This window comes from Mytilus galloprovincialis, chromosome 14, assembly GCF_965363235.1.
Source record: "Mytilus galloprovincialis chromosome 14, xbMytGall1.hap1.1, whole genome shotgun sequence".
Taxonomy (NCBI): domain Eukaryota; kingdom Metazoa; phylum Mollusca; class Bivalvia; order Mytilida; family Mytilidae; genus Mytilus; species Mytilus galloprovincialis.
The window spans coordinates 17148881-17165050 of record NC_134851.1 but is presented as its reverse complement, the minus strand read 5'-3'; the positions used below and the strand labels follow the sequence as shown (position 1 = coordinate 17165050).

The 16170-nt window shown below is 32.5% G+C and overlaps 1 protein-coding gene and 1 long non-coding RNA gene across 5 annotated transcripts in view; one reads left to right on the top strand and one right to left on the bottom strand.

The window, feature by feature from the left end:
* LOC143058804 (dipeptidyl peptidase 4-like) overlaps window positions 1-16170 on the bottom strand; it is a 219021-nt gene that overhangs the window by 141875 nt on the left and 60976 nt on the right. Inside the window, exon 1 of one of the 4 annotated variants that reach the window (XM_076232256.1) lies at window positions 15014-15522. The exons of 2 other annotated variants lie outside the window; for them this stretch is intronic. In XM_076232256.1, coding sequence (XP_076088371.1) covers window positions 15014-15106 — 93 coding nt within the window. In that variant the 5' untranslated portion in view covers window positions 15107-15522. Of the gene's footprint in view, window positions 1-15013; window positions 15523-16170 lie in introns of those variants that run through there. One more of the 4 variants, XM_076232258.1, reaches the window with a different exon arrangement.
* On the top strand, window positions 729-5029 carry LOC143059730 (uncharacterized). Its single transcript, XR_012973581.1, has 3 exons — window positions 729-897; window positions 2915-3113; window positions 4488-5029. It is a non-coding gene; the product is annotated as an uncharacterized LOC143059730 (long non-coding RNA).

The following is a 16170-nucleotide window of genomic DNA, read 5'->3' as shown; positions in this document are numbered from 1 at the left end:
TGCTGTGGAGTGAGAGTCTATAGAGTATTACTTTCTGTTTGGTAGTATAGTGAAATAGAAGTCAATACTTCGTTGCTATGAAGGTGTCATGATTGTCATCCTCACTCAGCCTGAGCATTGTGTTACTGTAATTTGACAGAGAGACGCACTGGTCGACTCCACCGTAGGGAATCACATGACTTTGATAATCAGTAAATTTCAGCAAAATATATCTTTCTAACTAAAGAATTGTCGCATAAAAATTAAATACTAGAGTACTAATTAAGGTACAAAGGAAATGGCAAAGTCTGATTAATCATTTTACCAAAAAAAAAAAAAAAATGTCCGAGCAAAGGGGGGGCGTACGCCCTCTACGCCCCCCTCTGAATCCGCCACTGCAATCTTGGCTGATATGCATAAAACCATTATATTTCATGACACTGCATGAAAAAGAAATTGACTTATCGTATAATACCAGAACCAGAGACATATATATTGTATCTAATATCTCTGCCAGAACTAAAAAATAAACTACAGTAAGTCCACATACACATAAGAGGGTATGGATGTGAATTAACAGAATAGAGAACAAAGGACAAAGAAAAAAAAAGGAATAAAGAAAAGTGAAAGAAAGAGAATAATGGAAAAAAGTGTAAGTTATTAAAAATATAACTAAAAAAAGAAGACAGAAAAAAAGACACCCCTCCGAGACGAGCCTTACATGCACTGTTATTACCTACCAAGGTTAATTTTACGGCGGCTCATTTTATTTTGGCTTAGAAATAAACATAATTGACAAGTTTCCTTCCCCTGCATTCTCGATCCCACATGTAAATAGCACGGTGATTTTCAAAAAGACATTGATACATCATTACAACACACACTTGCCGTCAGTATTTGAATATATTGATTAAGAAGGTATAGAAGATTAATGCACGCACACTATTATCCACCACTGGCCTAAATAGTTAGTCCGCAAACAACGAGGGTAATAAAAACCCAGCACTTTGAACACAGCCACCGGCATGGTGTGAATCTGAAAGCTTCCCACTATCCATTTCTACCCATAGAAAACTTTTGTCTTTCATTTATCAAAAATGAAATATGTTGATATTAATGGTATATAAGAATTATTGGGGAATTCAAACCATTCCTATTGTAAGTGATAAAACTAAATTTATATCAGGGTGATTGAAATGAGGAAAAAAAAGGGGGATCAGGAGTTCAGGGCCCCCTGTTTGGGAAAAGAATTGGTTGATTATATATGGAATCACTGAGTCATGGCAGGAGCAGGCCCCTCTTAGGCAGTCGGTGGGCCCCACTTATGAAAAATTCTGGATCCACCACTGTGGTCAGGGTGGTCTTCAGTTGTATTATCTTTTTAAAAAAAAATTACACCTGTATAGTGTATATTCTTTAGTGTAAATCAAGGGAAAATACTGTGAACTATCTGTGCATTGGGGCTTATTAAAAGGTATTTCGGGGGGGGGGGGGAAGAAAGAAGGGAGGGTGAGTCCATGGGAGGTAATCCCCACCCCTTTCAATTTGAGAATATGCTATTATCTTGTAAACGGTCCAGATCCCCATCCCTAAACCATATATATTCTTGAATGGGACGATAAAACAAATCAAATGAAATTAAAAGGAGGTCTTTGGGGGTTTCACCACTCTGTTCAATTTGAGAATGTGCTATTATCTTGTGAACGATCCAGATCCCCACCCCTAAACCATATATATTCTTGTCGGGGACAATAAAATTAATAATGAAATAAAATAAAAGTGAAGTCCCACCCCCTCTAGTTTGAAAACTTGTAAACGGTCAAGATCCCCACCCCTAAACCATATTTATATATTCTTGTATAGAACAATAAAACAAATAAAAGGAAATATAGGGAGAGTCCATGGAGTTCACCCCCACCCCCACATGTTTGAGAAACTTTTAAATGGTTGAGATCCCCTGTCATCCAGTGGTTAGGTGAAAAAATTTCAGGATCCCTGATCCCCACCGTCAAACCATATATATTCTTGTACATGTTGTATGAGACAATAAAACAAATCAAATGAATATAGGATCATCCCCTTTGTCTTGGGTTGGGAACCCCCCTTTTTAAAATGGCTGGATCCGCCCGGCATACCATCTAGCTAGCTATAAAGGCTTTAAAAATATGAAATCAAACAAGGAAATTAACAGTGTAGGCAACTGTTTTGAATTTAAAAAAAAGTCTTTTACATATATAACAATGTTAAATTTTTTGTGCATTTATTTTTGCTTATCGTATTTTCAATAATGGACAAAATTGCATGATTGAATATTGTAATTTTAGAAAAATCAGCATACATGATATAAAATGGGAAGTGGAAACTGGGAATTTGACAAAGAGACAACAACCCAATCAAAGAGCAGACAACGGCCGAAGGTCACCTATGGGTCTTCAATGCAGTGAGAAAAATTCGGCACTGGTCTTCAGCTCATAAATATGTATCAGAAATGAAAACGAGATACAGCTTTCAGTTGTATTAATAAAAACCTCACAATAAGTTCTGAATATCAGAATATACAGTATTGCAAGATTCTCTCAAAATGTACACATAGAGCTGAAAAACTGTCATGACTGTCAGTGACTGTAAAATTAATCATGCTAACATTAAAGTCCATGGAGTCCATCTTAATATGCATACTCTCGTACAAAGGAATATAAGTATGCAATAGACATCAAGTTTTCAAAAATAAGAGTATCTATGCCATTAATTTACGACAAGATCTTAATCAAGTAATAATTTCGGTTTGTTTAAATATTTCGGAGGTTAGTATGACCTCCTCTTTGGTGATGATGTTTTCGTTTTAAAGTTGGGAAAATTGTTTGTACATGTACCAACAAAAATAAAAACACAAAGTCAATCTAGAATTATGTTTTTATCATTTTTTTATGTTTAGGTTGTCAGCAAGATGAAAAGGACAAGTATGCAGTTCAAAATTCAAAATGTGGATAAGTTGAGGTTCTAGGTCTTACCTTTGCAGATTTTCATATTTTGCATGAATGAAATCAAAGGTTATATGATGGACAGCAGAGAAAGAAAAAAACAACTTTTCAATTATCCTGCTCCTGGATAAATGTAAAACATCTTGTTTTTCGGTAAGTTTTATGCTCTGTTTTGATAGTGTTAGTGCATTCATCTTTCCAGTCTTTCCTCTAAATTGTAAGTTTTTGGTGAGTGTTCACCATGAATTTCAGTAAGTAACTTGTGGATTTACATGTATATACTCAAAATTTAGTACTAATATTAATGGGATTTTAGCATGACATCCTGCCAAATGCTTGTTAATCATGTTTATGTTCCAGAACAAACAAGTATTTAGACTGTACGCTTGCCCAATTTTAAGAAGTTGATCAAGTTTATTACAAACAAATGTACAGTACAGATCAACATAACTGAAATCTTTAATAGATTAATACAAAAAGTTTAATTGCAGTTAAAATAAAAACACAGGTTTGGTCGAGCTGGTACCAGACAGTACAAATATACTTAAATGGTCTGACTGTACACATATGGTGGGACTGTAAGTTCTGGACCGTAAAAGTAACATCCGAATTACTGATATGGTCTGGAACATTTATACATGTCTTAAAATTAATATCAAACACATTGGTGTTTGATAGAACTATAATGTTTTGGGATATCAAAATCAAAAATATCCCATTTTTACTTTTAATAAAGAAGAAGATTATTGATGTATGTTTAAATGTATATTAAAATGAGACAGCAAGCCAACAACACAAAAAATAAGGATAAAACATACATATTTTTTTTGTATCAATGTTATAATTTCCAATATGTTCAAGGTATTTTTTCATTGAAATAAAACACAAATTGAAATCTGTCTGAACTTCAAAAGCTTAAAGAAATATTGTTTCTGTTGTCTGCATTTTGTATAATATATTGCAAATTCTTGTGAATAATGGAATGTTATTATAGTTGTCTAAAGTTTTAACATTGATCTTTATACTGTAAATTCATAAATTATTGTGTGCATTTATTATTGCGATTCTGTCATTTTAGACTTAAATGCAATTTTAAATTTTACGATTTTGAGAAAAATCCTGTTTAATCCATATAAAATATTTCATAATGCGAGTTTAAATTATTGCGTTTACAACTCCGTTGCATTTTTCGCAATAAAAAAAAAACTCGCATTAATTACGAATTTACAGTATATATATATATTATGTATATAACTTGGGAAAATACCCAAATGTTATAAAGAAGAATAAATTAATTGATTGTTATATGGTATTAGAATAGGAAGATGTGGTATATTGCTAATTTGACAACCCTCCATCAGAGACCAAAGGATGTAGGCCGTTAGCAACTGATGACACTGGACAACCTTTAACAATCAGTAAAATCCATATCGCATAGCTATTTTTATTGAAAATCATATTATTGCTACATGTATGAAAACAATTTTGTATAATCCATTACTTTAGATTTTATTGGTTCTTTTTCAGAAGGATTGAAATTCACCACCTAGAATAAATGGAGAAAACATAGAAACAAGACCAGAATAAATTCAAAGACAAAAGTTGGATCAGTTATTATTTTCATCACTCAGTCAATGATTTGAAGTTCTTTTAAATTCAAAAAAATATTGAAACCACAATAATGTCAAAGTTCTGTGCTGAATGTCCAAAAAGTGGACTATACCATCAAACAATGCTGGATGATAAGAAACTATTAATGTTTTGTGTTGAGGGATATTGTGAAAAAAATAGATTTACTTAAATAGCTACTAGTATGTTAAGCCTAACAATAGAGTTTTTATTGATTTCAAATCACAAATAATTGTGTTTCAAGAAAGTATTCTATAATTCATGAATAAACATATATTGATACTTACATTATCTGCTTTGTTGTTTAAAAGTTTAGTTTTGAACAGTTAAAGAACAATATGCTAAATTAACATTTCCCAAGAAAAAAAGATATTCAATTAAAAAGATTCATCTTATAATAATTTACTACCAAATAGAAAACATTGTAACATACACATTACTGTTTATTTATATCTATATATTTACAATTAGAATCCCATAGGATTTTAATTTGTCCCATGGGATATTAAAAATCCCATGGGATAATAAAAATCCCATGGGATTTTTTTTGTCCCATGGGACAACAAATATCCCATGAGACTACAATAATCCCATGGGACAAAAAAAAATCCCATGGGATTTAACCAAAATCCCATGGGATAATGGTAAATCCCATGGGATTTTGCCCTGTCCCATGGGATATTGAAAATCCCATGTTTTTATAATTCAAATTGCAAAATAAATATGAAAGTAACTGTAGAAAACCAATGAAATTATTGAATCCCATGTAATTCTGCACATTTTGGTTATATACATGATATTGTAGCTCTTGTTTGAGGCGGCGGCGGATTTGCAAATGAGTGTTTTGCAAATTAAAAGTGTCCAGTGTTGATAGTTAATAATTTAGCTTAGATAGAAAAAAAAATCAAGTATTCAGTAATGATTCGTTACTAAATCTATAACAAATACCAAAAAAATTCATATTGGCTCTTTTGATAACATTCAAGATAGATAATATACAAAATCAACGAAAAAAAACCCAGTCAATTGATTTATTTTGATATTTTAATTTTTTTTAAAATAAACATGCGGACAGACAATACACTGTCCAAAAGAAAGCACGAACAGAAAGCAATTTTCACAGAATTATGTAGAAAATAGAGGATTGAACCTGGTTTTATAGCTAGCTAAACCTCCCACTTATATAAAAGTTACACCAAATTCCATTATATTGACAACGATGCGTAAGCAAACCAAATAGACAAAATAGGTAATAATGTCAAAAAAAAAGGGAATTCCCTTCAATCAACTGCATGCGCAGATAAAGATCAACTGATGGATTGATAGCCGTTTTCTTAACGTCTAGTAACAAATATTTCATGCTTAGTCAGGAAACGAGACAGAAACGAGACAGAAATTGTGCCTTGAAGCAGAAAACCTACATTCTCTAAAATGTTATTGCAGAACTAATGAAAGATACTGTCCTAGCAGAGACATCTGAATAAACGTCCGACTTGACAAATAAGCATATTGTTTATTATAATACGTCTGACTCTACGAAGTGCAATGATGACCATGTTTTTATTCCTAGTCAACAATTGGATTTCTTATTAAGATAAGGCCTTATACAATCAAAACAGAAGAAAATAACACAATAACATTCCATTTGGAAAATCATCCAATCGGATGAAAATGTTCAATGGTAAAAAAAAACACGCTGCATCTTTCATATAGAAAGAGATGATCCATAGCTTTATTTCGCCTTCACTACTATTTTGAAGTACTTTTGGTACCTCAATGGACGTTCGTATATGGTATATGCCTATAATTTATGTGTGAAATTACTAGAAAAAGTAATAAAAAGGCCTTTCACACTTGGTTTCTTTTTCAATTATATCAAGTTTTGCTTGACTGTGAAAAAAACCCACAATTATGATTTCAATATCTGAAGGCCTGATTCAGCCGATATAATTTTAAGAGTCTCTGGATGGTAACGTAGATGATATATAAAAATTTATACAATAATCCATATATAATTTGCATTTTGTAAATCGTATATTGTTTTCTACATGTATATAAATACGATTATAATATAAGTGCACGTGGATATCCCTTGAGGGTATGAGATCAGGTGTTCGGAAAGATAAGAAATATAATAATACGTAGTTTCCACAAAACAGTTGTCTCTGTTTATTAAATAAATAGATACCATGGGAATAAATAATGTCAACTAAAATTAAGAATGCATTGATTTACATCTTATTAACCTATTTCTTCTTTTTTTTATAGCCTGTTGTTTTGTTGTTTTGTTAATTTGATAACAGAACATACTGGTACTGGTACAAAAATGTATGTATATAAATCCACAAAAGGTACCAGCATTCATCAGTGACGCTCGAACAAAAAAAGTAAACCAGGCGAAATAAAATATGAAGTTGAAAAGCGTTGAAGACCTAAAATTCCGGAAGGTTACATGTATGCCAAATACAGCTACAATAATCTACTCCTGGAGAAGAAAATCCTAACTATTTCGAAAATTTCAAAGTTCCCAAGTCAGGAGCCTCTGGCCTTTGTTAGTCTTGTATTATTTTAATTTTAGTTTCTTGTGTACAATTTGGAAATTAGTATGGCGTTCATTATCACTGAACTAGTATATATTTGTTTAGGGGCCAGCTGAAGGACGCCTCCGGGTGCGGGAATTTCTCGCTACATTGAAGACCTGTTGGTGACCTTCTGCTGTTGTTTTTTTCTATGGTCGGGTTGTTGTCTCTTTGGCACATTCCCCATTTCCATTCTCAATTTTATTGTACACTATAGTATTGTTATCCGTTCATGAATAGTTATGTCGTCTTTGTCTATATATATAGATGTACAATATATAGACATAGATGACATAAATATAAAAGTGTAACGAAGCCTGAACGGTATAATTATATAGATGTACAATATATATAGTTCAAGCTTCGTTACACTTTTCTATTAACGAAGAAGGCTATATATGAATTGCAGCAAATAAACTTGCAATCAGAAAATTCGAATGGCGATTTGATTAATAGATGATCTCACTGTCTAACAAGCTGTGTGCAAGTGAAGCGTTGACAGTCGAAAAGTGTTAACTGTCAACCGAATTTGCGACTTATATAAAGCTGTTTGCTGTAATAGAAAATGTAACGATGCCTGAATAATATATAAAGTACGTAACATCTAAAGCCATAGACAACACGAACACACGTTATATATATATATACAAAACTTAAGAGCATTTACATTCTGAAGCTTCGTTAAATTTATTCGCTTTACTGCGCATTTAATAACAGGTAGTACTTGAATTGAAGTAGAAGAACTGGAGGCTGAGATGGAACTATATTTGGGGGATTTGTGTGTACTTATGTAGCCTTTCCAGTAAATATCAACATAGAAAATGTTAAAGTCATACATGTATGAAACCTCAAAGTAAAAAAAAAATATGCATATGTTTTTTTTTTTTTTATAACTAAATGGATAGTTTTCATTATACAACTTATGTACGTTTTAAGAAAAATTCTTTAATTTGTCCACATTTAAAGAAATTTACTTATTTATAATTGCTTGCTTCCAGGAATCAATTCGCCCACATATTTTCCGTATGCATAGTGACCTGAGGTGGCCCTCCTCGTAAAAATCCAGTGATCGCAATACGCATGGATCCGTCATTAAAATAAACAATTATCTGATTGTACATGTTAAACAAGTGCTCAATGTCCATGCTTTTTGTTATTTGTTTACTATAAGGTGACAATCGGTAATTTTCGGCTTCAGAACACGGCATTAAATGAGCAGCCATATTTGTTAAATCATAACAGACAGAGAGAAAAAAAATTGACTATCATACGATATATTTGCGTAAAAAATGATAAAATCCTGCACAAAAGACTAAGTTTATTATATATACATGCATTGGTTCAAGAATTTGATAAACATTATTTTTCACCACTCAGTTGTTTCTAATGACTTTAATCATTACATTTTACAAAAGAGAGGCGACATATTATACCAAATGGATATTCAAACCCATTAGTAAAAAAGGAACTGGCTATGTCTTGGCAAAAAAAAAACAAAAAAACAAAAAAACGAATCAAGTTTGACGACTAACCACAGTGTATATTATATAAAACAAAACACACAATATTAAATTGTTCCATTTACTCTCATGACCTTTAAATTTCATATACAAATACAGATTCTAGATTTGATATTGGTCGATACTAAAATTCTTGGATTATTGATGAACTTTCCACGGTTTACTGAAATTTTACATAAATAAATAATAAGCATGCTAGAGTAATATTTCTATTTCTAGATTGTATGTCTTTAAAACGGCATATCTATCACTGTGTTATTGGTGATATCAGGTAAAAGAGAATCTCCTAAATATTTTATTGAATTTCCAAATACAATAACAGAAACTTGAGAGCCAAGTGATTAGAAGTGTGTCAACAGAAACATCAATAAGTTCTTTGATCGCCTGCTCACTGACGATACCCGATTAAACGTTCCATTGATTTCAGACAGTTTAATTTAATTGGTGTGCTTAGAAAAACAAAGAGCAGTAATCTCGCATTGATATCGTCTGTCATGTAAACAATACGAGATTTTATTCTAACATCTTATTTTGTACATGTTACGGCTATTTCAAAACGTAGTATTTTATGCCCCGCAGCTGAAAGTTGATGGGCATATTGTTTTACTCATGTCCGTCCGCCATCCCATTATGGGTAGATAGTTATTCTAGATAACTGTAACTTCTCTTACAGTTTGAATGCTAGGAAGTTTTTTCACTTTGCTGACTGTGTATAGATATAAGATGGGGTTTATGTTTGTACATATATTGAAGGTGTGTATGTTGCTTATTCTTTAGTTTTCTATGCTGTGTCATGTGTACTATTGTTTGTTTGTTTGTCTTTTACTTTTTAGCCATGGCGTTGTCAGTTTCTTTTCGATTTATGAGTTTGACTGCCCCTCTGGTATCTTTCGTCCCTCTTTTGTCAGGATTTTGTTTTTATCAATATTTGCTCTTTTTGGGAGATAGTTGAAATTATTTGTAAATGATATTTTGCATCTGCGGGGGCATTATTTGAGTCTCCCAGAAATAATAAAGTCAAGACACTTTTTTTTTTATAGAAAACTGTAATATCAGATTTGAAATCAATCATTCGGCAATCCTCGGTAGAATCCGCTACTCTCCTTCTATCATTAGAAAAGAGTACGGAATCGGCCGAGTTGAGACGAATGGAAATCAATGTTACCGTCTGAATGGATGCAAACATGCATTTGAAACGTTTACAGATAAAACAAAAGATGCAGAACTAATATCTTCAGCAGAATAAAACGTTTCACACTGTCTAACAAAACACAGAAACCTCCCTGAAGATACTCTCTAACAAAACACAACCAATTACCAGACGATACTCTCGAACAAAAACAATAACCTCCCGGAAGATTATCCGGTATAACCATTCTTAATCACTGTCTCTTTGTTATGCTAATGTAATACTTTTGCTGTTGTAGTATTCCCTTTCTGAACACTATTAAGATATCTATAATTCAAAAACTGTCTTAATGTGTAAAAGACCCGTCTAAATCTTATTTTATATAATATATATATATATATGCAACTGTGATGATCGCTATTCAATATACAATTTTATGCAACCCTGGAGTGTCTTTTATCCTTTTTTTTATAAGAAATTGTTATGTCCTATGTATTCATTAAAATGTACTTAACATTCAATAAATTATTTATCATTACTGTAAAAGAATGCAGACCATACCAGAACTTTTACAGTTTTTCCATTTGTAAAGCGATCGAAAAAAGGCAACATATATGATTAATTTGTCGGTAGATTGTTTGTAGCTTAGTCTCCAGTGGCAAATATCTCATGTATCTTGAGGACGATATCTTTTTTTCACATGTATATGTAGTTTCAATTACTGAGGTAGAAGGTAACACACAGTATTATATATAAAAGTTTAAAGACATTTGCAAGCTTATATGAAACATAAATAATTCAGGTTTAATTGGTAGATTGTGCTTAAGTAAAAGTAGTCCGTGCACGCATGTTGCTGCTTTTTAGAAAAACACTATCTTAATTTGGTTGATTGAATTTTTCCATTTTTACACTAAATAAACTTTCCCTTGATAACAATGATCACGAACCATTTATTGGTGTTAGGATCAGATCTAGTTTGGTTTGGAGGCCAAGTTATCATAAAATTGAGAATGGAAATGGGGAATGTGACAAAGAGACAACAACCCGACCATAGAGCAGACAACAGCAGAAGGTCACCAACAGGTCTTCAATGTAACGAGAAATTCTCGCACCCGGAGGCGTCTTTTTAGCTGGCCCCTTAACAAATATATACTGGTTCAGTGATAATGAACACCATACTAAACTTCAAATTGTACACAAGAAACTAAAAGTTAAAATAATACAAGACTAACAAAGGCCATCTTTATTTTTGTTCTAACCGCGAAGCCAATGCAACTCAAGATCGCTTCGTGTCAGTGGACAATACTTTATCCATAAAATTTCCTGTTTCAGAATTTGAGGAATATGGTTATTTGATTATTCATATACCGGAATATGTATTATTTAACGTCCCGTAATTGGTCTAAATTTTGTTTAAACGACGTGTTGTTGTATGCTTTAGAAAATGTTATTATATTCCAAATGTTTAAGATCCTAAAAATAAGGCGAACGGTTTTGTATTATTCATATGGTACGGAAAACCTTGAGAATTTATAAAGTAAATTTTCTAATCCATGTATAAAATGAGATATTGATATTTTATAGTGTGTCTTTCTATGTTGTGATGTTAAACTATTGTTTCGGGTAAGGGTCAAGGTTGATACCTATTAAATGCTGCAGGTGTTTGCTTTTTTCCTAAGGAACCTGAGGTTCAGTTGTTTTTTGTTGATGTGGTTCATAAGTGTTTCTCGTTTCGCGTTTCTTATATATAGATTATCCCGTTGGTTTTCCCCTTTTGAATGGTTTTATACTAGTCATTTTTGGGCCCTTCATAGCTTACTATTCGGTGTGAGCCAAAGCTCCGTGTTGAAGACCGTACTTTGGCCTATAATGGGGTTTCTTTTACAAATTGTGACGTGGATAGAGAGTTGTCTCATTGGAACTCATACCATATCTTCTTAAATCTATATAACCACGGGCACTTGTCTCAGAAATTTTCCCCCATTTACCTGTGTATATAACATCGTATTTTCGTTCAATTTTCAATTATAAAATATTATTTTTTTTTTTGGCGTTTAACGCACAAGGACATTAGAATTAAACATTTATGAGATCTTTACAAGATAAGGAAAATAAAATAAAACCAGTTGTAGCAACGAGTTAATAAATGGAATTGATTCAACCTGTATTTGTACAAAATAGAAATGAAGAAACATATAGAATTGATTTGAACTATGAATGTATCATATCATTAATTTTATATATTCAAAATTAATGTACATGTACTTGTTAGATACCTATTTCGAAATCGACAGACTCTTGGGGATAATTCTAAATGGTTGTCTGTCCAAACAATTATCATATATGGTATACCTACACTGGTAGATAACATTTTTTTTCTTATATGGTTTTCGTATATAAAAAAAAAGAGAAGATGTGGTATGATTGCCAAAGAGACATCCCACGATCAGAGACCAAATGACATAGATTTTTACAACAATAAGTCACTGTACGGCATTCAACAAAGAGAAAAAAAGTCACACCTCAATCATGTTCCTCCCCAAAAAACTAAGCAGACAAAAACAACCCACAACCCACAAACTCCATATTTTGAATCTAAGATTGAACAGTAACACTACAATAATCAGGTATGAAATCGGACACCCCAGAAGGATGTGTAAACTTAAACAAGATTTACATATATAAATACTACCTCCATTTAGAAACTAAGATATTCAACAGCAAGTAGCTAAATTTTTCCTCAAGTCATTCCTATTTCCCCCAGATTGACTTCCGTATATTTCACATGTATTTATCTTAACCGCTGTGGTCAGCATAACACGTATATAAGCGGGAGACAGCATGACACGTCCAAGCAACATTATTTAGGAACATGCTGTAAAACTCAATTTTAAATTACCCCTTATTTCACAAAGCAGTAGCAGTAGCAGCCTAGTGTTACATCTGGTTCCTATATATGTTAAATGAATTAAATTATGTGAACTGATACGTTTCTAAAATTCTTCTCGACATGGATATACACAAAGTATTCAATATTTTTGTTTATGGTAATAAACACACTGTATAACCTGATACTTTTACGGCAGATCCGATGAGATCTTTATTTTAGATTGAAAATCAAATCAATTGTTTTTGCTATCGTGTAAATCAGAATTTTGTCTGCCGTTCTTATTGTTATCATGGTTATGTAAAACAATGGATTTTGCAATGGTTTCAAACAGATTTTTATCTGTGTAACATGTTGCATCTACAGCATTCGTCACAACTCGGCCGATTCCGTACCTCCACCGATTGAGAGAACCGGAGTCAGCCGAGGTTGCCCGATTGACATCGCCAAAACAGATTACTGGTGGAAAGATGCGATCATTAACACATCATTAAATCTATCTTTATGGCATCAGTAAATCTGATCTGCATGCATGCATGCTTATATTATTAACCATTTATTAATAAAAGCATAATTATGTAACATATACCATTGTGATGAAAAAAAATACAATCAAGCAACACGTGTCTTACCTAATTGGTCTTCTTAACATGCAACTAGTAAAATTATCATAAATAAAATTGTTTTCATGTTGACAGCTTGTATTAATTTTGTACAGATTTAGTATATGAAATAATGGTAATTGGCAGTGGCGGATCCAGAACTATCATAAGGGGGATTCGCTGACTGACCTAAGAGGGGACCCGCTCCAGTCATGCCTCAGGGATTCCCTATATAATCAACCAAATTTTTCCCCAAATAAGGGGGAGCGGGCTACCAGGACCCCCCCCCCCCCCCGATCCGCCTATTATTGGGAAATGACAGACAACAACATTTTGAAACCTGTTGTCATAATTTTATGTTGGCCTCTGTTAAAACCTTCCTTGTTTAAAATTTGTATAACATAATTCGCCTTTTCTTCTGGTCCTTATTTTGAAACTATGAATTGATACACTTAATAATTCAAATGGAATCAACAGCTTGTATTCATTTCGTACAGTTTCACTGAGTTTGATAAAATTAATTAAGGGTATCAGTCTAACGAAATTGAAGAATGGAGAGTAATGGGATGGGATGGATACTTAAGTTAGACAGCAATGTATAACACAACCCATTGCAAACTTCATACAGTCTTTTCAAACTGAAATTATTAGTTTTGGAGGTACAAGGACATTTATTGGCTAAGTTACCTAGTGAATAATAATTGATATATTTAGAAACGAGAAAAAATAGAGTTTGTTCCCCAAATAATTAGTTGTCCATAAGTGAAAAGACGCCTGACCGATATATTATAGTAGTCGATATTCAGGGATCCATCACAAAACACTTGGTATGGATCTATTCTCCATACCAAGTGTTTTGTGATGGATCCCTGAATATCGACTACTATAATATATCGGTCAGGCGTCTTTTCACTTATGGACAACTAATTATAATTTTCGTATTGTTATTTTTTTATATTGTCATACATATACGAGAAAAAATCGAATTAGAGTGTTACCTAATGAACAATAGTTGTTGAAGTGACAAAGTTTTAATGGGTTACATTCTTATCATATGCAGACATAAGTAATGATTCTGATTGTATATATAAAAAAAAAAAACAGCAGATAATGCTATTACAAATCTAAAAGCAATCTAGCCTTCCCAGCTTCCCAGTTAGTAAACTATTGAAAAAAATAGTTGTTTTCAACCATAACGTAGTATATATAAAATGATATTATAATATGGTATGATAGCTAATGACAAAACTCTTCACAATAAACCAAACGACACAGAAATTAACAACTAAAGGTCACCGCACGACCTTTAACAGTGAGCAAATCCCATACCACAAAGTCAGCTATATAATAAAAGGTAGATAGGAGGGTAGTAATGCCTTTACCGTCAGGCTCAAACGGTCATTTTCAGCTACCATTAGCGTTAAATTGGTTAAAATTTTACCGTGAATCGTCAAAATAGCCGTATCGTGATTCGTCAAATGTGTCAAATAATTATCGTTATCGTCATTTTCGGGAAAAAATTAACGTGATTCGTCAAAATCAGTCAATTTGTTTTTTAACGTCTAAAATAAAATGTACATTTTATTGTCATGCACCAAAAATTACCGTTAACGTTATTTGGCCAGAATTTTTACCGTTTTTCGTCATGAAGGTACCCCCATTACTACCCTCAGATAGGTTTATTATAGGTTTACATGTTACACTTACCTCTAAATCAACAGCCTGTCCAGGTTTGGGTTTGGAGCTGAATTTCCTTTCGGAAGAACTCTTGACTGTCACAGACGTTGAAGCTGAATTCATGTTCTCTGTTTTTATCAATGAATTGTAATGCTATAGTATTAGTATTTTTTGCTTAGATATCTATCCATCAAAATCCACTCACACTAAAATATTTGCAGTATATATTTGAATGAATACTGGGAATTAACAGACACATTAAGTCAATTCTAAGCACTTATGACCTCTTTGAACTTGCTCTTTTAAAAGTCCGATATATTTATTCCAAGCAAACAAGTTTGTCCACTTAACCTAACATACATATAGTCTTTTCTATATCGCATAAACTAAGCAGAGACGTGTCGAATGAAAATCCAATTTGAACGTTCCAATGTAATCAACCATACAAAAGCATTAACTAGCTTTATCATTCAATACATATTCTCTAATGTTTTATTCTTTTTCGGATCACTGTATGCACTAGTAAACCATTTTAGACACCAATAAACCCAAGAAAAATTATAATGGTAAGTTACAACTCGGGTACAAACACGAGTAAAAATATCGCATTTCCTAAAACACCATGCAATGAATGATTAATACGTATATAATCGACAACGTGAAGCTGTTAACACTACTATAAATACTAACAATCACCTTTAGATAATAGTACACGAAGATCCAATGTTCCAAAGAAATATTATAATGGTAAGATACAACGCGGCCGGGTACAAACACGTGTAAAAATCTCTCATTACTTAAAACACCATGAAATGAATCTCTAGTAGGTATAATTGACAAAGTGATGCTGTTAACACTACTAGATACTAACAAACACCTTTAGATAATAGTACCACACGATCCAATCCGGATTGCTATTAGTAAGTAATTATGTAATATTTATTATTTATGAATTACCAGTCCTGTATAAACATCGTTGATTCTGTCAGAATAATAGATTGACAATTTGTTCATAATTGGTTCATAAATCCAATCCAGAATAGGAAACTATTTAATTTTCTCAATTATGTAGAGTTTTCACGTCAATGGATTGAAAGGTATAGCTCGTTCATTATTAATTATTTTGTGTCCCTGAATGTGTGTTTAGTTGATGGTGACACAGTTTTAGTGTTTGCCATTTGGAATAG